At 52.8% G+C, this 26,995-nt stretch overlaps 12 protein-coding genes across 12 annotated transcripts; 5 read left to right on the forward strand and 7 right to left on the reverse strand.

Moving 5' to 3' along the window:
* Positions 1-1,281: 1,281 nt before the first annotated feature.
* On the forward strand, positions 1,282-1,893 carry P152DRAFT_451921 (uncharacterized protein; the record flags this gene model as incomplete). The annotated part of the gene is made up of 2 exons (XM_033678261.1): positions 1,282-1,646; positions 1,734-1,893. The coding sequence occupies 2 exons, from the start codon at positions 1,282-1,284 to the stop codon at positions 1,891-1,893; spliced, it is 525 nt and encodes a 174-aa protein (XP_033531104.1).
* A 96-nt stretch (positions 1,894-1,989) lies between these two features.
* Positions 1,990-3,288, reverse strand: P152DRAFT_509214 (uncharacterized protein). Its single transcript, XM_033682615.1, has 2 exons — positions 2,937-3,288; positions 1,990-2,870 (listed from the first exon to the last, which is right to left on the reverse strand). The coding sequence occupies exons 1-2, from the start codon at positions 3,030-3,032 to the stop codon at positions 2,262-2,264; spliced, it is 705 nt and encodes a 234-aa protein (XP_033531105.1). The 5' UTR covers positions 3,033-3,288; the 3' UTR covers positions 1,990-2,261.
* A 1,230-nt stretch (positions 3,289-4,518) lies between these two features.
* On the reverse strand, positions 4,519-5,740 carry P152DRAFT_516655 (uncharacterized protein; the record flags this gene model as incomplete). Its single annotated transcript, XM_033682960.1, has 4 exons — positions 4,519-5,090; positions 5,195-5,285; positions 5,350-5,441; positions 5,608-5,740. The coding sequence occupies 4 exons, from the start codon at positions 5,738-5,740 to the stop codon at positions 4,789-4,791; spliced, it is 618 nt and encodes a 205-aa protein (XP_033531106.1). The 3' UTR covers positions 4,519-4,788.
* A 1,610-nt stretch (positions 5,741-7,350) lies between these two features.
* P152DRAFT_158458 (uncharacterized protein) lies at positions 7,351-8,466 on the reverse strand. Its single transcript, XM_033673996.1, has one exon. The coding sequence runs from the start codon at positions 8,247-8,249 to the stop codon at positions 7,446-7,448; it is 804 nt and encodes a 267-aa protein (XP_033531107.1). The 5' UTR covers positions 8,250-8,466; the 3' UTR covers positions 7,351-7,445.
* P152DRAFT_158432 (uncharacterized protein) lies at positions 8,350-9,360 on the reverse strand. The gene has a single exon (XM_033673995.1). The coding sequence runs from the start codon at positions 9,232-9,234 to the stop codon at positions 8,683-8,685; it is 552 nt and encodes a 183-aa protein (XP_033531108.1). The 5' UTR covers positions 9,235-9,360; the 3' UTR covers positions 8,350-8,682.
* Positions 9,361-10,234: 874 nt separating this feature from the next.
* P152DRAFT_158481 (uncharacterized protein) lies at positions 10,235-11,280 on the reverse strand. Its single transcript, XM_033673997.1, has one exon. It carries the CDS (start codon positions 11,077-11,079, stop codon positions 10,450-10,452), a length of 630 nt encoding a protein of 209 aa, XP_033531109.1. The 5' UTR covers positions 11,080-11,280; the 3' UTR covers positions 10,235-10,449.
* Positions 11,281-11,451: 171 nt separating this feature from the next.
* On the forward strand, positions 11,452-14,645 carry P152DRAFT_484578 (uncharacterized protein; the record flags this gene model as incomplete). The annotated part of the gene is made up of 2 exons (XM_033682013.1): positions 11,452-11,711; positions 11,765-14,645. Exons 1-2 carry the CDS (start codon positions 11,659-11,661, stop codon positions 14,643-14,645), a joined length of 2,934 nt encoding a protein of 977 aa, XP_033531110.1. The 5' UTR covers positions 11,452-11,658.
* Positions 14,646-14,684: 39 nt separating this feature from the next.
* On the reverse strand, positions 14,685-15,659 carry P152DRAFT_461424 (LSM-domain-containing protein). Its single transcript, XM_033680125.1, has 3 exons — positions 15,560-15,659; positions 15,322-15,393; positions 14,685-15,266 (listed from the first exon to the last, which is right to left on the reverse strand). Exons 1-3 carry the CDS (start codon positions 15,600-15,602, stop codon positions 15,136-15,138), a joined length of 246 nt encoding a protein of 81 aa, XP_033531111.1. The 5' UTR covers positions 15,603-15,659; the 3' UTR covers positions 14,685-15,135.
* A 1,758-nt stretch (positions 15,660-17,417) lies between these two features.
* On the reverse strand, positions 17,418-18,319 carry P152DRAFT_158550 (uncharacterized protein). The gene is made up of 2 exons (XM_033673998.1): positions 17,698-18,319; positions 17,418-17,489 (listed from the first exon to the last, which is right to left on the reverse strand). Exon 1 carries the CDS (start codon positions 18,170-18,172, stop codon positions 17,792-17,794), a length of 381 nt encoding a protein of 126 aa, XP_033531112.1. The 5' UTR covers positions 18,173-18,319; the 3' UTR covers positions 17,418-17,489; positions 17,698-17,791.
* Positions 18,320-19,271: 952 nt separating this feature from the next.
* Positions 19,272-20,795, forward strand: P152DRAFT_366173 (uncharacterized protein; the record flags this gene model as incomplete). The annotated part of the gene is made up of 2 exons (XM_033675424.1): positions 19,272-19,887; positions 20,041-20,795. Coding segments are annotated over 2 exons (1,371 nt in total), but the record flags the coding sequence as incomplete, so codon positions are not given.
* A 1,318-nt stretch (positions 20,796-22,113) lies between these two features.
* P152DRAFT_484581 (uncharacterized protein) lies at positions 22,114-23,113 on the forward strand (the record flags this gene model as incomplete). The annotated part of the gene is made up of 4 exons (XM_033682014.1): positions 22,114-22,638; positions 22,684-22,702; positions 22,749-22,882; positions 22,931-23,113. The coding sequence occupies 4 exons, from the start codon at positions 22,114-22,116 to the stop codon at positions 23,111-23,113; spliced, it is 861 nt and encodes a 286-aa protein (XP_033531114.1).
* A 1,688-nt stretch (positions 23,114-24,801) lies between these two features.
* On the forward strand, positions 24,802-26,830 carry P152DRAFT_494401 (amidase signature enzyme; the record flags this gene model as incomplete). The annotated part of the gene is made up of 4 exons (XM_033682214.1): positions 24,802-25,001; positions 25,108-25,605; positions 25,654-25,873; positions 25,963-26,830. 4 exons carry the CDS (start codon positions 24,802-24,804, stop codon positions 26,626-26,628), a joined length of 1,584 nt encoding a protein of 527 aa, XP_033531115.1. The 3' UTR covers positions 26,629-26,830.
* Between the last annotated feature and the right edge of the window lie 165 nt (positions 26,831-26,995).

The following is a 26,995-nucleotide window of genomic DNA, read 5'->3' on the forward strand; positions in this document are numbered from 1 at the left end:
CTTTTTCACTGTTCTTGCTCCACTTGGTCAACGTTGGCCCGTAATTATGCCTTCTCAGGTTCAGGTTATGTACCGTCTGTGCTTGGCAGCTCATAGGGATAGAGCTACCGGATACATACCCAAGCCTTCCAGCATGGTACCAGTCCGAGGAGTCAACCTTCAGTTCCAAATTCCAACCTCCAGCTGCCCATTTTCAGGGAATCAAGGATTATTGGTTCCTTGTGCCTTGTGGGGACTGGATCGTCCAAAAATAGAGCCCCATCATGCTCCCCGCAGCAAGACTGGAAAGTGGAAAGTGTAATTTGTTATACCGAATACCGGCCACCAGGACTTTATTTTAGAATTTAGACAAGTGCTGTAATGTCTTGCACCGGGAATCCTGGATAGCTGATGGATATTGTACCTTACTTCCCTACCCGAAGGAATCGTCGATATTCATATCCCGTATTTGCCACTTTCGCCTGTCTGCTCATGCTTCTATGCTATGGTGAGCTGGTAACAGGCCACAGCAGCTTCGGTCCGACCAACTTCCCTTGCCGACAAGACCACCTCAAAGTTTTATCGAATCCTGTATTTATAGAGCCTCGTGGTGGGTTTACCAGGTATATACGAGCAACTCCAGCCGATCATTTCCGTACTAAGTATCATGGACGACGATCTTCCACGATCCCGCTCAAATAAGATCGTGTTCCTCACGATGTTACATTTTGCATTCCGAACATTGATACTTCACCGATCCTAGCGTCCTTCTGATCCGACATCCAGGCTTTCGGCCGTCTCTTTCCAATTCCAATCAGGTTATGGAAACTCCATCGTGCCTGTAGAGTGGACGGATCCTGAAACTCCTTCTATCTCCGCTCCGATTTCCGATCTTCGACCCTGTGAACTTCCCTGTGAACGGGTCGGCGAGGGATCTTTCGTTGCTTACCACTTAACTGTCACCAATACATGGGAGCTCGAGTGCATCCGAAATTCCCAATCGAGCATCACGATACATTGGATGGAACGAAAATAACCTCATCCTAGTCACACGCGAACAAACGTTCCGGTTGTCCATGGGGAAGGGCGCTCCACTGCTATTTTTACTGATCCTCTGGCGACATAAATGCCCTCAAGCGTCCGCTTTGCAATTTGGACAGCAGCAAAACACTCAAATTTGTCCATTTCAATCAAAGAGTCTACATTCTAATAGCGCCTCGCTGCTCCTTCGTCAATTCCTCCACTTTCTCTCCTATTTTTATTAAACGTCCATCCAATTCCTTCTCCTACCAAGTCACCAAAATGCAATTCCTCACCCCCCTCACCCTCCTCTTCCTCACCCCCCTTCTCCTCGCTTCCCCCACCCCCCGCTCCCCTATCTCCGCCTACGAAGTCACCAACATGGGCCTCTTCCACGGCTCCGGGCGTCCCGGCAACGTGAACAACTACGTCGTGAACATCCGGATGCACGACCTCGACCCGGCCGCGAGCGACGTCTACACGAATTGCACGGCGACGTGGCCGATGGCTGAGCCAAACACGTGGCCTCACGAATATGTGGACTGCGCGGACGACGACGGGAATGCGAGCTTCCAGTGGAAGTTTGGGAGGTTTTCGAGCCTGTCAGACTTCTTGTTCGAGGCGAAGCATACGTATGAGGATCCGAGGTGAGTTGCGAATTGAATTCTTTTGCTGGTGCATGTCTATTTGTACCGTTCGGCGAGGGCAGTGGCTAATGAACTTGTTTCTGACAGTGTCGGATATCCGAATATCGTTACGACCTGGGCGCACGCGAATGTGACTGCCGGGCCAAACGCTGACCTCACATGTGTCGGTGGTGCATCAGGAGTCTTTTCGTGCGGATTGCGGGACAGGATCCCTCTTCGTGTTGATGTCTATCAGGCGATTGCGTGAAGCGGGAAGCGTTGATCGGAATTCTGAAAAGTGCATGTACAGCGATCCGCTAGACAGATAGTTCAATGTATGAATCAAATCTGATAATATATGTTCGTACAGTGGTGCATCTACCAATGGAGTCGTCCGGAAATCCATTCGCCGGCATTGGCTTTTATATTCACGTGAATTACACTTCGAGAGTATGTGGCCAGGCATTTACGACTGGTGGATACCATGCACTGCATATGAATCCCTCTTCCAAGCCAAAACTGCATTGCCCGTATTCCCTCATAACGCCATAGTGTCTTTCCTTCGAGGCATGTATACCCAGCCGTTATCAGTACCAAGCACATCCATCTCCAACCCACCCAACCCTGATGGCACCCTCATAGCTTACTCCCCACCAAACTCATATACACGCCCCACGCCAACCCCACCGCGCTCAAAAACACAATCCGCTTCTCCACTGGCACGCAACTGAAGCTAATGATGCTCGCAATCGGCCACACGCGATATCCCGCCACGATAATCGGCACCGTCTCGCTCCACGCCATCCCGTAGATCTTCTCCGTCGTATATCCCTTCATGATCCCCATGAGCACCAGGAACAACACCGTATTGACGACCGCCCCCAGCGTGATGCAGTCGATAAACCACTTCGTCATCGTATTCCGCAGGTTCAGCTTCCGTTCCCCTGCGTCGACAGAGCTCGGAGAGGTACGCCGGTGCGGGGAGTGCGGTCGCTTGTCGCCCAGTTCGAGGTCTTTCTCTTTCTCGCGGTTGATAGCCGGGGAGTGGTTTCGGCCACCGACGCCGGGTTTCTCAGATTCGGTGCCGCTGGATCGGCGAGAGAAGAGGGAGGAGAAGGGCCGGGAGGGGGCGTAGGCGGGGAAGGTGCGTTCGAGCCATTGTTGCCAGAGGTAGTTGGGGGGCGCACAGACGATTTGGAGGGCGGAGAATCGGAGGAGCTCGATGGGGGAGAAGCCGTTGGGTTTCTGATCGAGTGGGGTGGTTAGCGGTGGGGGTGCATTGGGTCTTGAGGATGGGAAGGGGAGCCATACGTCACCCTGGTATAGCTGGATGGACTGTGCTAAGGCATTGGAGAGAGATGCAAGTGTGGTCGCTTGGATGGTCGCGGTGACGATGGGAGAAGGCATAATACGGTTGTCCGCATCAATGGTGGGAGAGGGGTTCGTTTCAATGATCAGACGAGCGTCTCCTTGGGTTCAATCAGGGGGCGATGCGCGGATATCAAGGAGGATACGGGGGAGCATCGATACCACATCAATGAGACTGGAGTCTTAGTGAATACGTGCAGTGCTCCTTCCAAGTGTTCTTCTCTCTGTAGAGCGTAACACGAAACTTCAAATTGATTGCGGGCCCAGCCAGGGTTCCCCAAGCCTTCGCGTTCCTTCAGCTCTTCCAGATCATTTCCTCTTTGGAAGGGTCGAAGTGTTTCAGGAGGAAGCACGTGTGCACGTGACCAGATTTGCCCTTTTCTTGGAGAGCAATCTCGATGTTCGGTAACCTCCAAGCAGGCTCGAGCCGAATGTCAAAGTCACTGAGTCGTCAATTTAGTCTACTCCAGATGGATTGGAATAGCGAGTACATAATTACATGATAAGAGCTAAAGGACGTAACATGGCAGAAAGATCAGACGAATGCGAATCTTGTAACCGCCATCAGTTGATTCAATGTTCTGTCAATGAATTTCAACTTTCAACTCTTACACTCACGCCTCCCCCACTCACACACATCATCATCAAAATCCGCGGCCCACCCCCATCAACAGCATCACAGATGACAACAAGAAAATGGATTCCAATAATCCATACCATTCGAGTTCCCAGAGTCCAGGAGACTGCGGACATCCGTCCGTGCCTCAGTTCAAGATACCCACCGTGAGCGGCATGGGTAAGTATATGGATACCGATCAGTCTACTGATTAAAGGTCCCAGAAACTAAAGCTGCAGACAATGCAGAGTCAAGGTTACTCCGAGTCCCAAGAGGACACCGGCCTTCGGCATTTCTACTGGCACCCTGATTTCCCAGAGGTAAACAAACAGAATCAGGTAAAACCACGAATCATAACTCAATGTATTCGAGGTTCAAACTGGCACAGACCTTAGGAGATGACTTAGAGGATGCTTATTCGCCTCTGATGCGGAAGAGATGACTATATAGCTTGGCATGAGTGTACAAACCGTTGTACACATTGCGGTCTTACTTCATTTGAGCCCGGCGGACATCGTGGTTTTTCTAAATGTTGTATCGAGAGGCCGCAAAGCTATGGGATAGATTCAATCCGATAGGTGTAGCGCTCCCGGCGGACTGTTGGGATAGAATGTCCTTTGAGGCTCGGGAGGTAGTCGAATTTTCATGGCATCTTCATTAGGTTCACCTAACTATCTAAACATTCCCCGCTTTCTCCAAGCAGCCAGGTGTATATTCTTCAAGATTGTGGTAATAAGGATGTCCAAGGCAAGGCGGCCACAGTTGCTGATGCGGCCACGTACAAGCGTGACTGAGAGCTGCAAAAGTATAAAGCTATCACCAGTTTTACAGAGAAAGAATGCGCCGCCATGCGGCTGGAACTTAGACAGATGCAGACAAAGCTTCTCGCAAGTTGGAAAGAAGTTGATGACTCCTTGAACCCTCAGTGTAATAGAGGTTTGGAGAGAAAGAAAGACTACTCCTTAAACACTCAGCTGACATAGAACTACAAATACAACGGATTAGAGTACTCCGTTATACAGACTTGCAAGCTTCACGAAGACAAATCCGCTTTCCATTGCAATCCAAGCTTTTGAAGGATCCTTTTCCGCCTAGAGAACTTTTCCCCTCGGATGCTGGTTAGACCGCTCTTCATAGGAAGGATTTCTCAGATTAATTCACGACTTCGCACGTGTAATTTCAAGCGCACGTTGAAAAGCTAGTAGCTGCTGGACCATCGTTTCGTGGCCTCGAGTCGCAGCTGCTCGCAATGCCGTGCCGAAGTGGCCTGACTGCGTCCTTGATCAAATGTTGACAACCACAAAGCGACAAGACATAATTACTATAAAGAAGTCCCGCCTCCATGCTATTTTCTAGCCACGGATACTCCGCACCACCGCCAGTGGTATGGAAAAATATTTTCCACCACATAAACCAATTGTGTTGCTTTCGAAGCCACTGTACAATAGCCTCTCGCATGACACCTTCGGATAGTGCCTTCTCTGCATGGTCGAGTACATATATGGCTCACTGCATACCCTAGAAAAGAATAATCAATATCCATCTCCTCCATTTTCTTCTCGCTCGTCGGTGCCATAATACTAACCTGCTCGATAGCTGACCGGCAAGAGGCGCACAGCTGGCCATGGCTGCAACTGATAGGCTCTGGGACCAGCGTTGGGTCCAGCTTCTGTAGCCTTTGATTTCGTAGTAGGAAGTCATTGGCCGACAGATGGATGAATTGCACAGACGCCTTATTACCTTTTCGAACCTCGAGCAGGCCTCGGGACGAGGAGGTGATGCGTCGTCGGATAGTGTTGTTATTGAATTTGGATCGATTCCATCGCCCTCTGCTGTCGTTCACCACAGCTTAAAAGAGCTCTTCAGGCTTCAGCAGCCGCTGAGAGAACAGCACCCATTGAAGCATGGGAATTGTCTCTGCCTTGTCTTCGCCGTCTCTTCTCAAGAGGTTGTTGAACTCCTCCTCGAGATCGTTCGGTACCTCCTCTAATGTCTTACGCATGGCCTCAATACGACCCTCATCATAGGCTTTGTTAAGCAGCGAAACCACAATGACAACCCACATGATAATCCCGTTTGCTCTTCTTAGAATCTCATCCTCGATATCGTTCATATCGTCCAAATCTTCCATATCATTGTCCTTTTTGCTCAATCTCTCCTTGACATATCTTGTTATGTCTTTTTGATGATATTCACTCTTCTCTACCGTCAAACTCAAGATTTTTCTTCATTCTAACACTCGGATAGTGACGACTCGAGAGACAAATTCTCAGATTCGCACCAAACGTAATAGCGTAGATGCTCAGCGACTCGAGAAAACCAACTACGTCACGCACATCTGCCTCGTTGCACTCGTCTAGCGCGTCAACGAGAAGCACGAAAGGCTCCGCTTTCTGCTGCTCGATTACTAAGACTATGAACTCCTTCAACTCTGATTGTCGCCACTCCAAAACTCTTTCTTGGTGAATTCTGGAGGGTCAAAGGGAGGAAGGCGGTTTCGCTAGTGACAGTAACCCGTCCATTCTCCTCTCCTTTCTTTTCCAGTTGACAGGGTGTGTGATATCGTGTTACAGTCCAGTGGATGTGGTTGTTCATGTCTTTCAAAGTCGGGACCGAGATAAAACCATTAATTACGGAAGCCGTGGTGTAACGAAGCCTGCATTGGTGTGAGCCGCAATCGCCAGTCTGTCATAGTTCCGGTCGACCTACTTTAGGGGTGAAAGCACTGTTCATCGACCATCTGGATACATGAGTATGATCATGGAGAGGCCGCTCCATTTTTAGCAATTGGACCAAAGCCGCTCATCGGAACCAATATACCTTATGAGCAGAGTTGGCTCCAGCGCCAGGAGGAGCCCAAATCAGAGAGCAGACAGGCAAAACTTTGTGAAAAGGCCGAATAGGACTAGGGATGGAAGCTATGCGATATAAGAGGTGCAAAAGAACTTTCTATATGTGAACCGCCGTCCCGAGACCCAACACCTCGCCTCCCGGGTTCCTGACCGAGACTGAGTCGTCTCCAGACACCATGCTAACGATACTCTGATGCAGATGTACATAGCCTACATTCGGCGACTATATATCAAGAGATCTACAGAGAAACGATGACCACTGGTCAGATCGACCAGTCGTATAGCGACAGATCTCAGATTAAGAGGATGAATAACCTGAGGAGCTCACTAGACGTCATCTGGTGCTATATTGAACGACGAGCAAGGTGATGTGAATGACCCGGTGGATTAATTGCTAGATGAATGGGAGGAGTTTGTCCACCATTCACAGAGGAAGGATGCTGGAAGTGGTCTCGGACGATAGCTTCCCGAGCTCCACTGCTACATATATGTTCAAGGAGGATATCGTGAGGTGCTGCATGTACACCCAAGAGCTGATCTTCAAGGGGAAGTGGGATGTATGGGGGGCTCCTAGACGTACACCACTTCTCCATGATATCCACCAATTCTCTTCCTAGGAAACGACTCACATCACAAAGAGGGGTGCGGAGAAGAATTAGAGTAAAGAAAGAGACATTTAATTGGGCCATGTATGAGTAGCGAAGGCTCCTAGCGGATGCTAAAACACGAACTGTGGTTATTCGAGACATGTATGAATACAGTCGCCCTCCCATACAGCAGTCTATGCCACCCATTTACTCGTCTATCTAAGAGTGATAGTGTATGCATCATGCAAGTAATGCAGTATCCCATCCAATGCCTAGCTTGCCGCAGACAATGCCACGACTCCAAGCGATGCCACGCAAATAACGAACGCCTTCCAGAATGCAATCATAATTCATTCGCCCCCCTCGCTGATCCCCCGCACCCATCCTGCACATCCCATCAGCCCACCGACGCCAACTGACTCCTCTTCAACGCCAACGCCAACTCTTCCACACAAAACGGCGCCTCCCGCTGCGGCGTCCGCAAGATCCTCCGTGCCTCCATTTCCTCCTCCTGCGTCAACGTCGTCGGTGTACTTCGGCTATCAAGACTGTCTTCCGCCACCAACGACGGCGTCTTGATCCCGTCGCTCCGCCCCCCTTCCATCCCATCAATCACGCTATCTCCCGGAGTCTCCCGCGGCTTCCCTTCACACCGCGTCAGGCTCGGGAGCTGTTGTTGCGGGTCACCGTCCACTGCCGTAACCGCCACCGCCCCTTCCCGCGCCTCGACATCCAGCTCCTCGCACACCGGCTCATCGACCACGATCTCCGCCAGCGGCCGCGCTTTCTGGAAGCTCTTCCGCGGGATCCCGACCAGCACCGGCGTGTCCTCCTGCCGACTGCCCCGCCGACTGCTCGCGCAACTGTGCCCCGGCGAATATTCACTTAGCACGCTCCTCCTCCGCCAGCTGGTGGCCCAATCGTAGTTCTCGAGCTGCTCGCGGTGGGCCTTGGCGACGGGGCGGCGGTATTTGGGGAGGGGGAGGGATTCATCGGGGCGGTAGAGGACGTGGTTGGGGTCCGGATCGTTGGGGTTGGCGGGGGTGGAGGGGAGGGAGGATTTGCGTTTGGATTTGGCGCGGAGTTTGATGATGGGGTTGCGGGAGGGTTTAGTCGTGGTGGTTGTTGTGGCGGATTTGGGGAGAGTGGTGGTGGAGGAGTCGCGGGAGACGTAACGTTTGAGGCGGTTGCGGAGGGACATTGTGAGGAGACGGAGGGATGTGATAGCGAATGTTGGAGAGGAGGGGATGGAAGCGATTGATGGCTCTCTGGAAGTAGACGTTACGGATCCATAAGGTCGAATATGTATAGTTCGTGAAAGTGTTTTGTGTTGTCTTATCGTCGTGGAGTGACGGAAGGGAGACTGTGGCCGGGATATCGCGTGGAAGTGACGTTGGAGAGCAATTCGGTCGAAAAGGAGATAATCGGCAGTGTTGAACCGTAGTGGTGATAACGAGGGACGACCTCAACTAACACCATGACATATTCACATCGTACTGTGTCGAAGAGCAGAAAGAAGGATCAAGTGATACCAAGAGAGGTGGAGCGTCGGCATCGTAATAAGGTGAAGGGACGGAGTCCATCCGCCCCCGAAACCCATTTCGCAATCTGACGTCCACATCTCCCATCAGCCATCATCCACCAAATCTGCCGCCAACCAGACCCAGTCCCACGTCGATGGAGCGCCATCCCCCTAGGGCCCAAGCACCTCGAGGCATCTCACAACTCGGATTCCTCCGCGCCCACCCGCAAGACCATTCGCACCCTAAAACCACACACAAACCGACACCCTCGGGACCGGGTTGGATTCCGCGCCACGCCGCCTCACTGGGGCCCGCGAAAGATCCAGATTCCCGAATCGCATTTCTGGGTTTTGATTCTGGGTTTTGATTCTGGGTTCTGAGTTTTGTCGCCTTCCCAGTCTGGCAGCGTGGAGAATCGATCGACCTTTTGGAATGGCATGCACCGCCCCGGGTGATTGGTCGGCTCGCTAATCGCGGACGGGGGCTTCGGGGTGGCTTCGGCGACTGCGACCTACAGGGCGGAGGCCGGAGAATCTGGCTGGATGGGGCTCGGATAAGCCGGTCGACAGGGGTTAGAGGGGCGAATCCAATGGGTTGGGCGGTGATTCGGGGATCAGCTTCCAATGACGAATGGTCTTCGATACAGGACAGAGTTGCGTGCATGATTGCGTGGGGTGCGCCTTGCGAGGGGTGGGCTGTTACATTCCTGTTCAGGGCTAGGGAAGCCAATTCGTATTTCTTGGTTCGGTGAGCTTATATTGAACGCCTCTTGGAGTTGAGCTTCCTTATTGGGTCTGCTACTGTAGGCTCTATTCCGTAGTTGCATCGTTAAATTATTGTGCAGCTGTCGGCCTCTCGAAACTCAAAGCTAGTTGAGCACGTTGAGGGCTTGAGCAAGGCACACAGGAGATTGCCACCTGGTGATCGCTCTAGGCAGGAGGTCTCAGTCTCAGGCATCGATTCATTCGTTTCTGCGGTTCTGCGCCTGTTTCGTGCATGTTGTTTCCGTCAACATCCGGGACTGGGTTTGATTCGCTACCATGGTATGACCAGGTACTCGGAGATTGATTGGAGTTGAGGGCTTAACTCCGGGTCAATCTAGAACCTTAGTTCACCGATTCCTTGACACCAGGAATGATGCCACTGTCATTTTCTCGACCCTTCGGCATAGCTAGGTGGTTTCACTTCCATGAGACAGCATATGATGAGCGAGGGACCAAAGTTTCAACTCCAAAGGTTGGTGTACGTGCAAACGGGTCAGAGTGGTTGGAGTCAAGCTACCTACACATATCCTGCTCCTGGCGAGAGGTAGTAGTTCATGGCAGAAGGGTTGGATATTCAGACGACTTGCACTCGTTCGCAATCGACTTCTCTATATAATTCCTACTATGCTTTGGTATATATGGCACTCCATAGGCCTGCCGTTCTTCTCTCTTCCGCTTCTTCAAAGTCCAATCTTCTTTCGGTACGAGTACTGGCTTCTGGCGTCCCACGTCTTATCTTTGTGTTAATTATCCGCTTATATTTTTGGAGTTTGTTCTTGAGCACGACCACCATGCTCCTACTCTTGACAATGAATTGATACAATGATAAGCCGCTGGAGGGTTGAGATTTTCCAAATCACTAGACAGAAAAGCTCGAACTATGTACTGCCAGTCAAGAATTTTGCTATCGCTTTACATGGCACCCTCACGTCCTCAACAGCAAGATAAAATTCAAGGATGCGATACATTTACGGCAAATAACATCTTCAACGTCTGGGCTACTAAGCCGAACATTCTCCAGTGTGACCTCTCCGCTGGAATTCCCGCTCGCATCAAACGGGAAAGAGATACGATAGGTACCCATGACGATGTCATCACCTCGGCCGCATTCAGATCAAAGAGTAGCACCTTTATTTGAAGCGGTCGCGTTAAACCTACCAGCATCGTCAAGCTCCTTGCCGCTGATCAATGTCCGGAAAATTGCCATCTTTTCAAGCTCGTTAGAAACGATTCGTCGGAGTCCACTGAACCGCGAAAGAATCTGCACCTGGTTTCCACCACTAGCGAACAAATACGTCGGGCTCAAATTCGCAACCGCGCTGTCCAACCAACTACGTCCACGAAACGTCATCGTGGCCGGCGACCATTGATCCAACAGATCATATTTCACCTGAAGGTAGACTTGGCACAGCGTGGTTCGGTCTCCACGATATGTGGTCGGACCGACGGCTTCTTGGAATGCGTCGAAGAATAGATCCGTCGAATTGCCGTAAAGTTGAGGGTTCCGGCGGAGCAGGCGCGGTCGCTGTGGAAACGGCCGGTAAACGTTAATGGTATAGAAGGGAGGGTTTGCTCCGAGATATATGACAAGGTACGGAAGATGACGAGAAGCTTTAGGACGGTTGACTGGGTCCAGGCCATGACGGTGGAAAGGGGGCGAGTGTTGGTAGAAGAGAAACCAGTCCTGTGTCGGAAAGCTAGATCCAAGGTGCCTTCTGGCTAGGTGGTGTACTATATAATACATCTATTGAAAAGATATGAAGCTATCGCAGGACAGCCTAATCTAAGTTCATATACAGCGGTCAGGTAATCAATTCAATACGAAGCTTTTGTCTGAACATCAAGCACCGGATGCTTGCCCGTAGTTCGGGGTCAACTAGGACCATCGCTTGATGCATCTTCGTTCTACTGTGTCATAGTATAATTGAATAATTCTGAATATGAGTACAATGTTCCGGCTCATTCACCCAATGCTTGCATGCCATGAGCCGATCGAGAAATAAAAACGCGGAGAAAATGGGTGACGTTAGTATTTTCGCATGGAAGAAGGTGGGGCCGTTACAATCCCTGTAGCGATCCTGCCCGATCAGGAAATGGTGAGGTCATACAAGTTACCACCAAACTTCGTACCAAACTTTCCACCGTTGACTCCAGAACTTCCTTCTTTTCCTGGTCTGCTCAGCCATTTCCTGTAATCGCAATACCATCTGCTCCCATTACCGCCGCATATTTGTCCCACTGGACACCGCGAGGGTTGAAAGCGAAGAGAAATTCGGCGCCTGGATTGGCACAGAGGGGTGGATTTGCCAGTCAATCGGGAAGTATGGTCTCTCCGACCGAGGAACGAAAGATGGAGAAATTCAGAGAGCTCGTTATGTTTGTCTATCATATCCTGCTCCCCAGAAACTACCAACTGACCCTCCGAATAGGCCTCCGTCTGCTGCTACTCTTCAGCGCTATAGCGCAGGGCAGAAGAATCGCAGGGCCTCTGGGGCAGGGAATCCGAGTAGCACTCCTCACTCCATAGCGCCCGGGAATAACACGACCGAAAGTCCCAGAAGCGTACAACCAGACCCCCCATCAAACCTCTTGGTACCAGGGACAGATAATAGCTCACTGGATTCTGGGAGCAACGCGCCGACTATAGCGAGCATCAAGTCTGGCCATATCGGAAAAGCACCACGGAAAGAACATTTCATTGGCACTTCAACACCTATAGATACCAGCGCTGCGGATTCGGCTGCTGCTGGGGCTTCTGGAGCTAATGCATTTTCGCAAGATCACAGTTCATACGTGGCGGAACCGGCAACTGGCAAGCAACCTCCGACGGCACAGGCCCTTCCAGCGGTGAGAGATCTCCCTGGATCATCAATGGCGGCCCTCGCACCTGCACCGACTGAGGCTCTGGGTTCTTGCCCTCATAACACTCTGAGCGACGAGTCTCCTGGCCTTGGAGCAGGAGGAGCGGTTGGTGCAGGCGCGTATTCCAGAGGAGGATCCGGAACTACGGGCCCTACTTCACCCACGGGAAGCGATGAACTTTCGCGTGGGAGCAGTCATGGGAGCAGCTATTCAGGCCATAGGAGCCCTTACAGTGCTAAATCACTGGATCCACGAGTTGACGGAATTCTGAGCGGGAAACGAGGAGTCAAGCATGCTGGTGGAATAACCAGGAAACCAGTGCCTCAGAGGGGTTCAACGCCAGGCCAGAGGGCCACGCAACTGGATACTCAGAGAGCAATTAGTGGGACTTCAGTGTCAGGCCCCTTTGCAGAATCTCGAGCGGCTATCCCTGCTGGAGCGATAGGTACAACGGGGGTAGCTGCTACGATGCTTGGACGGAACGAGGAAGTTCCCACGATGGAGACGATCGGACAGCCACAACCTCCAGGGTCATATCCGATATCTGGGCCGGTTGCTCATGAGCAGGGCTATGCACCAGATAGTGCAGTGGCGGCTAACCAAGTCAGTGAACCATCATCCCAGCCGATCCCAGAGCCGCAATCGACAGTCCAGGATATCCCAACCCAAGTTACTTCACTCACTACGGAAAGGCCTCAAGGTGACGCTGAGAAGGGGACAGAGTTTGTCTCACCATATGTATCGAACCGGCCAGCGTTAGGGGATGAGCAGAGCGAGAAGGGTCCGGGGGGTCACAAAGATCAATCAAAGCATGGCAATACAGTGGCTGCTAAAGTTGGTACCACTGGACTAGGAGTTGTTATTACTCATCAGCACGGAGAGCACGAACAAATTCTCGCACATCAACCAGAAAATGCAGACATATCGCCTGGGGACCGAGTCATTGGAGACATCTCGCCAAGGAGAAGCATGCTCGAGAAGAAGGACAGTAAGCATGCGCGGAAGGCAAGCACTGAATCGGGAAAGGAAAAGAAGGGCCTCATCCACCGATTGACGCATCGTCGTAAGAGCAAGAAACACAGCTATGATGAGGCAGTCGAGCCTGTAGGAGAGAACCCAGGAAATCATGATTCTGCTTCAGCTGCGGTCCGTATTCCTGACCGCACCTCTTCTCAGAATCGTGCCCAGCAGGAACCCGAAGACCCCCCCCCTGCAATGAAGGATGAGAAATTGGACGACGAGAAGGACCACCACTATGGCGCCGTCGCGGCCACAGGCGCTGCTGCAGTCGGATCCGGTGCTCTCACTTCTGAGGTACTGGGGAACCAGAAGGACTCAGAACTTCGCCACGAACCTATTACTCGAGAGAGTTCCTCCTCGGGACCGCGAGAAAGCAAAATCTATGCACCAGGAGACAGTACCACCTACGGGCCAAACAGTGCCACTGGCTTTGCCGATGCACCCCGAGAGCCTAGCCGCTATGGAACGGGTAACATGGGCTACGATTACACGGAAGGACAGGGCATGGACAGCACTGGCAGCTATGGATACGGTGCTATGGCAGCAGCAGGAGGATTCGGAGCAACACCCGCGCTGGACGCCTCTCATCACCAGTATCCGACTGATGCGACGAGCAGCGTATATAGCCACCAGCAGCCTCAAACCCCAGAATTCATTTCCGGCAGTGCTGCTCCTGACTACACACAACTAGCAGACCCTCCAGGGGCCAATTACCCCTATCCCGGCATCCTCCCCTCCGACCACGACCCAGTCGTCCGCCGCGCCGACCCCCGTTTTGTCGCCGCCGGCTTCACCCAACCCGCCTTCCCACGCCCTCAAGCCGACCAATCCACCAAATACCCCACCGGCGGGCCTCCCGACTACCCCCATAAACCCCATAGCTACGACCACGCCGCTCCTCGCCATTTGACGAACCGGCACTTCGAGGAGCTCGGGCTCAGCCACCATGGTCCCCGACCTGACGCGGCAGATACATCCAACTATAAACCCGCCATCTCAGGCGCTGGCGGTGCGAGCATCGGCGCTGTGGACGTAGAGGCTGTCTACGCTGGACGTCACACGCCGCCAAAACAGAGCGAACTTTATGCGCCCCGTGACGGGACTAGTGACGTGCAGCCAAGGGAAGTCGGGTTCGGCTCCGCTGGCGGAAAAGGGCTAGTCGGCGCGTCTGATATGCCGGAGATGAAGGATAGCGCCGCTGTGAAGGCGATGGATATGGGTGAGCGGGGGAGTGTGAGGAAATCCGAGGAGATGGGCGTGGCGATTAGGAGGGTTAGTGTTGGGAGTGGGGGCAGTGGGGGTAGTGGAGGTAGTGGGAATGGGAATGGGAATGGGAATGGGAATGGGAAGTTGAAGGTGCATCCGAGTTTGAAGGGGCGGAATCGGCTGCATAAGGCGCCGAAGAAGGGGAAGAAGGTAGGGGCGTGAAAGGAGGAGTGTGGGATGGTGGCTCTAGCTGGTTGCGTGGTGTTTCGGATGCGAGTTTCGAGTGCGAGAGAACCACGGTTGTATGATATTGTTCTGGTCTTAATGCCATATATGATTATAAGCCCATGAATTATACGGACATTCCTATTCATAAGCTCACCCTTCTTATTCGGCAGCTTGGAGTGCCATCATGAAGCTATGAGATGAGGAGCTTCGTACTTGGGAATAATCGTCTCGTCCAAGAGGATGACCGTATCTCTTGACCGTCGCCGCGTCCATTCTCGTCAAGCAAGCTGCGCCGAATTCCTGAGCTTCGCTTCCGAACAGGTTTGCGCTTCTGCTTTCTGCGCATCGGAAAACTGAGCCTCCATCCTTTTCATAACCCAACAACCTCATCCATTCCATGATCCGATCGTAGAATCAAGCGCTTCGCACCCATCTCACATCCCCAAGCGCAATCCAGGCGACATAACCCCATCACCCGTCTCCCTCACTCCTCCTCCGCGTTCAAAAAAGGATTCTGAATCTCCTGACTCCCATCGAGCGGCGAGATGGCGGTTAGCAACGTCCCTCTTGCGACGACCAGGCCGAGTGGGCGGGTGGATTCGTTGCCTTCTTCGTCTGTTCGACGTGTTAGTACCGAGATGGGGGAGGGAGGAGTAAAGATAGGACATACCGCGGACGGTCTCTTTGACTTCGTCGAGGACGAGGTTCATGAGCTGGTCAAAGCCTTTGAGGAGGCCGATGACTGGGGATTCCGTTAGCTATTTCTGCTCCTCACCGCCGCATCCAGCGAATCCAAAAATGAAGAAAACCCCGTCACCACCTCCAATCCTCCTCGTCATCTCCACCCCAACCTCCATAAAAACAATCCGTAGAAAAAAAAAAACCAAAGAAAAGCCTATCCAACCCACCTTCCCTGCCCCCATTAAACTTCACCCGAATCTCCTTATCCATATACCGCCCGAGATCTAAAATATTCTCCTTCTTCCTCTCCCTCCCCTCCTCCCCTCCTTCCCTCCCCGCCCTCCCCTCCCCGCCCTCTCGATCGCCGCGTCCCCGTCCCCCGCCACGACCGCCCCGGCCACCGCGTCCTCCGCGAGGGCCGCCTCGGGCGCGGAAGGCGCCGCGTTCGGACATGGTTTGATGCGTGATTGAAGTGAAGAAAGAGGGTTGGTGATGCGGTGTATGGTGTGGGGATAGGTTGCGATATGGATTTGATTTGCGGTTGCGGTTTGTTGATATTGGTGGAGGCACGTGGTGATCTAGGTTGAGGTTGATGGACGGGCGGAGATGGAGGAAGTTTGATTTTCCGGTAGGTGGGGGTGGAGTGGGGTGGAGCTAGGTGCATGAGTGTCACGTGCACGCCCCTTTAATGACCTCTGACCTCAACTGAGAGCGAACCATGGACGACACAGATCTCACTCTGATTCTTCATTCTACACTCATGCCTCGCAAGAAATCTTCCATCTTCCACGCCCATCTTCTTGATCTGTAGCGCTCAAATGAAATCTTCCAGGAGTGTGGATAATAAATCGTAATAAGTTGCCCTTTCTTCGCGCATATGCTTCACGATCTGTTGATTTGGCGTATCCACCTGCGATGCTGTTCAGTACTTCTCTAATGACGATGCCTAGATGCCGCATGCTCTCCCAACCCGGAAGACTACACGAAAAGGTAAGAAAAAACAAAGATTGTGCCATGTCCAGTACAGTACATTGTGCGACGTATGCCGAGAAATGATTGCTCAGCGGCGAAAGCGCTGGGAATTGTTGCGCGGTCATCTGCGCTTCGAAAGAGCTTCGAATGAGACGGAGAGTCATCAGGTTCAGCATGGCAGCAAGTGTCGGCACAATGCTGTGGCTCGAACCCTAGTCGTTTCAGAGTCGAAATGTTTTCTGCGACGCGCATTGAATTAATTTTGCACTACTTAAACCGAAATCTTAGGTATTCTGGTGTATGAATCGCCGGGTCACTATGGTGTGTTGGGGGTTGGTGGACCTCGTCATGCCCTCTAGTCAAGAGCTCCCGGTTCGATTCGGTCACAGTCAACTATGAGTCGAGGTTTCAGAAGCCTCTTGACGATGACGGTTCTGTTGGTGCAAAAACCTGCTTTCACCATGCCGCGGGTTTTTGTAGCGCTTGCCCTTACGTGTAGAGTAGTCGTAAGGGGGCGTGAGCTTTTTGCAATTTCCTTCTAGGAATCTAGAAGTCCGAGAGGATGGATGTTTTAGATGTTGAGTCTCCGGTCGCCCCTTCCCTTCGGTCAGTTGGCACTTAGGGGGGTCTTTGTTCGTTTGATGATCAACTTCTCCTTCTCAGCCGTGAGGATAGATGCTTTAAAGCAAAAGGGTTAATAGATATTGTTCCAATACAATACTATACGGCGTATAGAAGATATCATATGGATGGAACATCTTCTGAGCATTGACAAGCTATTCCGTAGGGCCTGCCTCCACAGCATACTCTACTAATCGATTGGCTCTGAGGGTTGAGGTGCTTAGGAAAGCGAATAGAAGCTCGGCTTGTCTTGTAAGAGAAAATTAAAAGTGCGCTGATCCTACGTGGATAGAAGCTGTCTGTCACGGTGCTATTTTGGAGGACCATGGATATGGATCACTATCGTAAAACAGCTTGTATTTGACGAAACGAAAGATGAAGAAGGAGAATGGGAAACCAGAACAGAGAGAGATATAATATACACAAAGCGGGATTGTGAATCACCACGTGATAGCCCCTAACACATCGGAGGCATCACATCACATCGTATCGTGAGGCATCCGTATCAGGCCATAAGTCAACAATACATTAACGCCTCAAAGCACGAAAAGTACGACCGTGACACTGTCAATCATTAGTTTAGCGTCCTTACTATCCCTTAGATCTTATATCGCATACACATTAATTAGATATGATGCCAGCAAGTCGATCAAATCTTATCTCGTCAGACATTTCCCTTTGGAGCGTTGATCGATTGCCATCGTTCCGCTCTCCTTTCAAGCGTCGCTCCAATCTCGGGTACATCCTGGCTGAAATACAACATGTAGCCTACCGCGGTTCGAGTAGATGATACAGAACCACCCGCTGGCGTGGAAGCGAAACATCAAGCAGTCGAAGTGACGGTGACAAGCTTTCGGGTACCCTGCTTAGCGTGGCATGGCGAAAGCTTGCGCAGCCTCTGGCGGGGATGTTTCAAAGATAGTGGGGCCAATCTGTCTCGATTGCACGGGTCGGGCTAGTTTGATGAACGAGAGCTCGGTCGAGGATGGTCCGGTGGCATGGGGAGGTGGTGAGGGTTCGTTTCCGGATATAACGGGTGAAGGGAATGAAGTGCAGGGGAGTCTAGTTCCGGGATAGTGGTGTTGCAACGAGAAGATTGGTGCAACTCGCAGGAATATATTATTAACCTGCTCCGAGATGAGGTGGAGGATGAGGATCCGATAGTGCTTAGTTCGGAATCCTCCTACAGGATACTTCGAATCAGGCCGTGAATGTTCACGTTGCCTTTGTCTCGGGTAGGGATGCATGAATCACCTCAGTGATACCGCCACTCCGCTCGGGCAGGCATCCATATGAATCAAGGAAAAATATCAATATCAAGTAATGCAGCTAATAGCATACCATGTAGTGCTGTGCCGTATCAGAAACACCAGTGGGCGTCGTCATCAATATTTAATAGGATTGGTGCCGTCCCGCCCCGCAGATGAGGCTTGCCATGGGTTGGGGGGCGGGATCTGAGCTCATGAGCTGAATGTCAGCGAGGCTGCGCCGCTGCGGCAGCTCGGACTCCACAGATGCCGTTTGTTCCGCCCCCCTCTTCGCCTACGATACACCAGACTCGCGATGGACTTTGTCAGTGAGTTGTTTTCCCCGGTGGGGTGTCAGATGCAGGTTGGCCTTACCCTTATAGATGGAGAGGGGTCGCGTCGTGGAATGCGCTCGTGACGATATGATCAACACACCGCCAACTGTCATTGTATACGTGTGGAGAGAGCACTTCGGACTTAATCGGCCACTTCGGATGAAGGGAAATACCATCAATACTATGCATCCCACCATTATCAGTCATCGCATCACCACATCCACGCGTTAGTTAGATTAGTAAGGACTGCGGAGGCGTCAGCGCAATGGTGTGGGAGAACCGGGGAAAGAGGAGAACGACGGCGAAGCAGCTGCAGGCCATCCCAATGATCCCGCTCCCGGTCGGGAAAGCACGAACGGAAGCGTAACCTGATTCCAGACTAGCGCGCCTTCCATCCCGCTCAGCGTCGTGGTTTCCGAAAAAGCCGCGGCGGATCCGTATGTCGTCCGCTCTCCCCTTCTGAGTCTCATTCTCCGGCTCCCCCCGTCTTCCCCCCCGTCCGCACCCAATTTCCCTTTTCCCTTCGGTTTTCCTCTCCTCACCACCTCTCCTCACCCTTTCTCCGCCCTCCGACTCGACCGTCACGATACCCTTTCCTTTCTTTCGCTTGGTTTTCGAACGATTCTACGCGTAACTCCTGAGGATTCTTCCATTCGATGAGTTAACCTTCCCATCTGGCGCAAAAATTCGCGATTATGGACATTCCTCCGACTTCCGCACCTCCCGCCGACCTTCCCCCGCCGTCGCATTCAACACCCTCCCAACCTGCGACTTCCGACCTCAAGCGCAAACGCAGTCCATCCGACGGCATACATGCGTCTGCCTCTCACTCCGGCCCCCCTCCCGCGAAGCGAACCACGAATACTCTGCAGATCAATTACCTCGCCCGCCAATTCGAAGATGATCTCCCGCTCGTCTCCACCGACGACACCATGCCCGCCATCCTGCATCTGCTGGGCGAATATCAAGGTGTCCTCGACCGCCACGAGTCTATGGGCGGGAACCTCGGGGCCCGTCCGCTCGGCCCGATCCTCATCAAGCGCTTCGAGCGACTCTTCGACGGTCCGCCGAGGGTGATCAAAGCGCATGGGAAAGACGGCGGGGCCGCCGGGGTGACGTGGTTGGATGTGGTGGAGTTTGCGCGGAACAAGCCCGAGCAGTTCACGCTGGGGCAGATGAGCGAGGGAGTGCGGGTATGTCAGTTCTACACGAAGCAATGTCGCGTGCAGGTTAGCGAGGAGGATTGGGTGTTGATCAATAGCGGGATTCCACAGAAGATGATCCCGCCGCAGCCGATCATGGAGGATGAGGAAAAGGAGCTAGGGACGTTGGAGATCTTGGAGAAGAGTTTGGCGAGTATTTTCCATTTGGCGGATCAAGGTGAGTTTCTTTCTTCTCCTGACGACCTGGAGGATCTGCCAGAGCGTGTTTGCCGGTCGCAAACATATATGCAGAGCCCTTTGGCCTTGAATAGCTATAGCTGGCGATCACTCCACGCGATGAATCTTGCGCAAATGCTAACTTCGTCTCCAGTCGCCGCACGCTCTCGCCAACTCAACCACAAGCTCAAAGGACGTAAACAAGCCATCCTCGACCGACGCGCAACCTCTCCCTCGGTCTCCATCCGCTCCTCCTCACCGTCCGCTCTCGCCTACCTTAACGGTATTGCCAGTACTTCTACCGCTCTTACCACTACTGGGCCATCTGGCTTCACCGCTGTCAACGCGACTCCTCACCCAAGCTCGTCCACCAATGGCGACAAGCCTCATCAAGCGTCCGGCGCATCCAGCGCCACCACCCGCGCGGAGCTTCTCTCGAAATTCCACACTCTCGCCGACCGACGCGCAAGCAGTGGCAGCGTCAACGGTGATCTGCGATTCAACACCCCTCGGGCTAGCACCGGCGGTGCCTTGAACTCCCCCGGCTACCCCACTGCCAACTTTACCTCCGCACCAACACATTCCCAAGCGCACCCCTCCGGCACCATCTATGCGCACTCCCCCAACTTCCCTCCCCCTCGCGCCCCCGACTCCGCCACCGCAACCCCGACCGCCCCTCGGCCCGCCCGCCTCCGCCAACCTCCCAACGACGACGACGCGCAACCCTACCGCGCCCCTATGGTCGCGAAGATGGAAGCCCTCGCGAAGGGCGACCGGGTCATCCCACCATGCGATCGCTGCCGCCGCCTCCACATGGACTGCATCAAGAACCTCACCGCCTGCCTCGGCTGCACGCGCAAGCACGCGAAGTGCAGCTGGTGGGAAGTCAAAGCCGGCGAGATGGACAACGACAACGACGGCGACGACGGATTGGCTGTGTCGGGTGCGGGGGTGCAGCCGCAGTCGCAGTCGCGTGGCGGGAGCGCGGGCGAGACGGGCGGGGATGGACCGGCGGTGGACCAGCTCGCAGAGGCGGCATATGCGGCGCGCGAACACCAACAACCACCTCAACACCATCTCCCGACTAACCCTGCCGACGACCCCGCTGCCAGCGTCGCCCCTCCGACCGACGACGGCGCAGCGGCGCTCAGCACGCTAGGGCAGCTAGGGATGGGCGCGCTAGAGCGGTACGCGGCGGCTGGGGAATTGGAGATGCAGCCGGTGCATGTGGAGAGTCATGGCGTGGCAATTGGTGCGGATGAGGGGAGGGAGGGGGTGGATGGGATTCAGGATGAGAGGAGGGGGTTTGGCGAGGTGGAAATGCGGGATGTGAGGGATGGTGGGGAGGAGATAGGGAAGGTGGATGTATAGGTATGAGGACGCGTAGTTTGTTGGTTGGGTGCGCACGTGGTCTGTTTCTGGATTATCTTATCAGCAACGGAGGCGTGGGATGGTTACTGTACGGTATGTACTGCAGAGGACGGGTCTGACATGATACAATGTCTCTAAGCCCAGGACGATTATTTGGTGGAACTGTATTCTTCTCCTATCGGTCGATACCGGTAGGAGGCGCGTTTCTCGTCGCTGTACTGTCATAATTGTCTGGATACCTATGTACGAATTATAGAAGCAGTGGGATAATATCAGTTTGTCTAAGTACCAATCCTTCCACACCTATAACCACTGCCCCCAGTCCTATCACGCCGGTCCCATCCTCGATGCGATGCATCCACTTCGCAAACACATCTGATAAAAATAACGTTCGAACCCCTCCATCGCCCATCGCCACTCCTCCCAAGTCCCAACACCACGATACCCAGAGCCTCGGCACCGATTGCCTATCAAGAACACGAGCGTCCCCGTCTACAACACGATCTTGGCGACTTTAATCTGGGATCGTCCCTGGCTCCGCCCCCAATTATAGTGTCCTTTCGTGCCCAGACGGATGGGCTTCACTATTGCTTGGATGGTGATGCGCATATTCCTTAGATTGGAGATGTGTATTTGGAGAAATCAGTCTTGCGTATAGGTGGAGGTATTGTCGCGCTGGAGACTGCGGTGGGTGACGTGTGTGTAACTGTGTATAAGGATAGGAGCTAGATATAAAGTAGGTGGATCGGTCGTTGGTTTAGCCTATTTGGTGGGCTCTGGATCTTCATCTGGCTAGTCAATGTCCCTGCATACACGTACCTGACTTAGCTCCACCGTTCAGTGCCATCTCGTCAGGATGTATTCACACAGATTAGTCGTTTTAGGCGTCCTGGCTACATCGATCTACTCCGTCCAGAGCTGGTGTCAGGCCGACAATGGCCAACGCGGCATCTGCATGCCCACCAGCCCCTGCGCGAGAAAAAATGGCATCTCCGAGCCCGGCCACTGTCCCGGCCCCATTGATTACCAGGTACCTCATCCCTCTCCTCCCTCTACTCCCCAATTAACTCCCCCCTCCCCCCAGTGCTGCACCTTCGGCACCTGCACCGCCGCCGGCATCCCCGGCTGGTACCAACCCCACTCCGCCTGCTCCGGCACCTCCCACGCGGTCCTCCCGCACGCGCACCAGTCCGACGTGTTCTCCTGCACGTACGGAACCTGCGACTCGAAAGGCGGTACCTGCCAGCCGGTGGACACGTGCGATGGGACGAGCTACGCAGAGGATCTGTGTCCGGGCCCAAACGCGATTCAGTGCTGCGTGGCGAAGAAGAAGAAGAAGCCGACGCGGCCAGAGTGCGATGGGAGTTGTATAGTGAGGCCGGTAAGGGCGGATGCGGCGGTAGTGGGTTTGGTTAAGGGGAAGTAGAGGAGGAGGGATCACCCTTGTACGTGGATGTTCGGGGTCTGTAAAGGCAGGGCTAACTGTGGTAGATGAGGTTGTTGAAGGGAATGGGGAATGGACGGTCGGATGGGGCCATCGGTGCTCAGAGCCAAAATGCGCTGAGATTTCCGGGTGTCCGGTCCCCGATTCCACAATCGAGGCGCTATTCAACAGTGACCTCCACGTATGCCACCCGCCAGCACCCATCGCCATCCTACTAACCCCTTTCTAGGAAGCCGAGCGCTGCGTCACCATGAACACCCTCGCCTGCGTCTCCCTCACCCACTCCCAATACGGCGCCCTCGTCTCCGTCGCCTTTAAACACCGGCTGCCCGCAATTCACAGCGTTCGGCCTCCTGAAAACGCTGAATGGCTGCACCGGCGCCGACGCCGTCACGGCTGGGCTGTTCTATAATCTGAAAGCCAACGACGCGGACGCGCAGGCGGGCGTGCGGGCGCGGCGGGAGGAGGAGTGGGGGCATTATCGGGCGAATGCGAATACGGCGAGGGCGATTCCGACGGAGCATACGCTTCCTGATGGACGAGATGTGATCCGGAGAAGGGGAAGAGGTTGGTGGGATTCGGTGGGAGGGCCGTGCCGGTTTGTTGATGGTACTTCGCGATAAAGGATCGGTTATGATGGCGTGATAATGTAGGTTGACTTTGAATAGGAAATTCTGGGGATCAGGTGGTGTTTTTTGACTGGGGGAGACGTTGATGAGTGGAAATTGACGGATATCAACCCAAACAGCGATGAACCGCTTGCCTTAACTTTTCTGACTCGTTAGGCATAGAGTAGAGGGACGTATACGCGCTAGAGTAGGGGAGACAGTCTTTAAAACACTTCTCCCGCAAGCTGTGCCCGTGTTCAAATTTGTCAGTTGCATACTCCGTGCTGCTATAGAGAGAACGATAGAAAGTCCAAGTAACTTGCTGTGTTGAAGATAAGGAAGCTGGGTGGTAGAAATAGAGAACTTGAAATAGGTAGTTATAAAAAAGGGGTCCACAAAGAACCTGACGCGACCGGCACGCGAACCAACACCAACCCCATAAGTCATGAATGCTATCGAACAGAAACGATTAAAGGACGATAAGGAATTACCATCCTCAAACAGGCGAGCCGCTATTAACAGCCCGATGGATAGCAGAAATCCGCCGATTCCAATACCATCCATTGTCGGCCCCGATATTCCACGCTCCAGCCCGGGTTCCTCGATGCCGCTCTTCGAGATTTGAGGGAAACCGATTCCTCTTTGGTGCAGTGTATCTAGAAACAACTCCTCGAAGAGAACGGAAGATGTGGTGGATATGATATTAAGGATAAAGTCCTCCCCGGAGAGCCGATCTGGCCTTTTGCGTATCGCAATGCGGCTGGCTGGCAGATAGCAAACAGATGCCAGGGTTGTCTTGTCAGAGATCAGTCTTTCAGGATATCTCTATTTTTCGGGATCCGCCGGTCTCTCTACCGAGCCCCCATTTCTTAGTTCTACTTAGGTGGTCTAGCCCCCATGGTTCCCCCATAGTTCCCCTGTGGTTCCCCTGTGGTTCCCCCGTGGTTCCCGCGTGGAGGAGCATACCATACCCCACTATATCACCAACGCTTCTTTCTTTGCTTCTTCGCTCGTTTTGAGGAAACCAAGGTCCCCACGACCATCAATTGTATACAGAACATAAAAGATGAGCGTATTCTTGTAGTTTGTACGCTCATTAAGGATCAAGATCAATCAACACTTTCAATTCTTGGTAATCAAGTGCTCTCCTGCTGAAGTCGCATCTCCAGATCACCGATCAAAGGAACAGCTATTTTCTGTCATGTTTGCCTCCACTGTTATCAAGGAATCTTGGCTTCGGAATGTTTGCTCGCAGATAAGGCCGGAAAGCAACTGCATGTCAAGGCGGGCAAGTTACGCAGTTCTCATGGTCGTCTTTTTAATTAAATTCAGGCGATATTATAATCCCTGAATTCAAGAAGTCACGATGAATTCAAGTCTGCGGTTCTCATTCGTTTCCAACATCGTATTCGTTTGTCTCCTATCAGTTGTTCATGGAGTCTCCAATGCAAGTGGTCACGATGCGTCCTTCCTCCAGGGCGGCTTCGACCAGATGCCATATGAGTACTATTTCCCCAATTCGGAGTTAGAAGACACGCCAGGTCTCTTCCCAATGCCGAAATGCTACGGATTTACTCTAGAAGAGGCTTCAATAGACGATCTCCAGCGGGCAATGGCTCGTGGCTTCTTAAACTCTGTTCAGCTTGTGCAATGTTGCTTGAGTCGAGACATCCAAACCGATGAGTACATCAAGTAAGATCTCTCATTAAAATCCCCGTGCCACTCGATGCTCCACCTACCTTGTGGATGAAGTTGTTTAATATCCCTTGTCTCGAAGTACGTCTAACTGCTATAAAAGTTCGGTGCTGGAACGGAATCCCGATGTATTCCAGATCGCGGCTTCACTTGATCTGGAGCGTCGCATGGGCAAAGTCCGCTCACCACTCCATGGGATACCATTCCTTGTCAAAGAAAACATTGCCACGAAGGATAAAATGCAAACCACTGCCGGCAGCCATGCACTCCTTGGATCGATTGTGCCCCGAGATGCACACGTCGTCCGTCTACTCAGGGAGGCTGGAGCTGTCCTTCTAGGGAAGGCAACCTTGAGTGAGTGGGCGGATATGCGCAGCAACAACTATTCCGAGGGTTACTCTGCCCGAGGTGGGCAAGCCAGAAGCCCTTACAATTTAACCCTGAACCCTGGTGGATCAAGCAGTGGTAGTGCAGCGGCAGTTGCAGCTAATGTCGTCCCCTTTTCGCTTGGAACCGAGACGGATGGGAGTGTGATCAGTCCTGCTGAGCGGAATGCAGTAGTCGGGATCAAACCCACCGTTGGACTAACGTCTCGAGCCGGGTGAGTTGAAGGGGGCGTCTTCCAGTTTCGAATTCTAACATGTGATAGAGTCATCCCAGAATCAATTCATCAAGACACGGTGGGAACGTTTGGAAAGACCGTGAGGGATGCGACATATGCATTTGACGCCATATTCGGACCGGATTCAATGGACAATTACACCGCTGCTCAAGTTGGTAATACGCCAAAAAGAGGATACGCAAGCTTTCTAGCCGATAAATCAGCTCTGAAAGGAGCAAAGTTTGGACTTCCTTGGAACAGCTTCTGGGTGTATGCCGACGAGGAGCAGCAATCCATCCTTCTTCAACTGATTGATATGATCAAGCAGCAGGCGCCACGGTGATAAATGGGACGGAGCTGCCAAACTACGAGACGATCGTGTCCCCCAACGGCTGGGACTGGGATTACGGCACGACACGCGGACGATCTAATGAGTCGGAGTACACGGTGGTCAAAGTGGACTTCTACAACAACATCAAATCGTACCTTTCCGAGCTTAAAAACACAAACATTCGTTCGCTGGAGGATATCGTCGCGTACAATTACGCCAACGACGGCACCGAGGGCGGAAACCCATGGCCATTTGGCAACCCCGCCTTCTACTCCGGCCAAGATGGATTCCTCGCATCTCTCGAGACCAAAGGACGTATGGACGAGACATACTATCAAGCCCTCGAATTCTGCCAACGCAGCACACGCGAAGATGGAATCGACGCTGCCTTGGCCCAAGGCCCAGATGGCAGTCAACTTGACGCATTGCTCGTCCCACCGGACGTGGGTCAGACATACCAGATCGCAGCGCAGGCGGGATATCCCATGATCACGGTTCCTGCATCGGTACAGTCGTCAACTGGGATGCCGTTCGGGCTTGCACTCATGCAAACGGCATGGGGAGAGTCGAAGTTGATTCGGTATGCCAGTGCGATTGAAAATCTGCAACGAACGTCTGGAACGCCGTATAAAAGAACGCTGCCAGGTTGGTATGGTTATCTCAGGAAGAATATTCCGGTGCTTAACTTGTAAGGAGTAGCTAGGTAATAGCATGTACACCCGGAGAGGCTTGATCCGCCTGTGAGTATCAAAAGATATTTAGTAGGGGATATAATAGTGAAGAGCAGGTGGGCTTTGGAATATTAGATCACCACCCTTTTCACAAAAATCTCTCAGTCATCAATTCAACAATCGCCTCCTTTTTTGACTTCTGAGTAACAATACATTAAATTAGTTGTGCTCCAGATGCAGTCCTATCAGTGAGCTTCGTGAGACACTAGCGAATAGCACACGGGATAACTAGTTGAACGTTATTCCGATTACAACTTCTATAACCTGTCAACTTCACAACATTCCTTCAGTAAGACACACTTTTGCGTAGTGATTTAATCGTAGCCGA

This window comes from Eremomyces bilateralis, assembly GCF_010015585.1.
Source record: "Eremomyces bilateralis CBS 781.70 unplaced genomic scaffold P152scaffold_24, whole genome shotgun sequence".
In the NCBI taxonomy this organism is placed as follows: Eukaryota; Fungi; Ascomycota; class Dothideomycetes; order Eremomycetales; family Eremomycetaceae; genus Eremomyces; species Eremomyces bilateralis.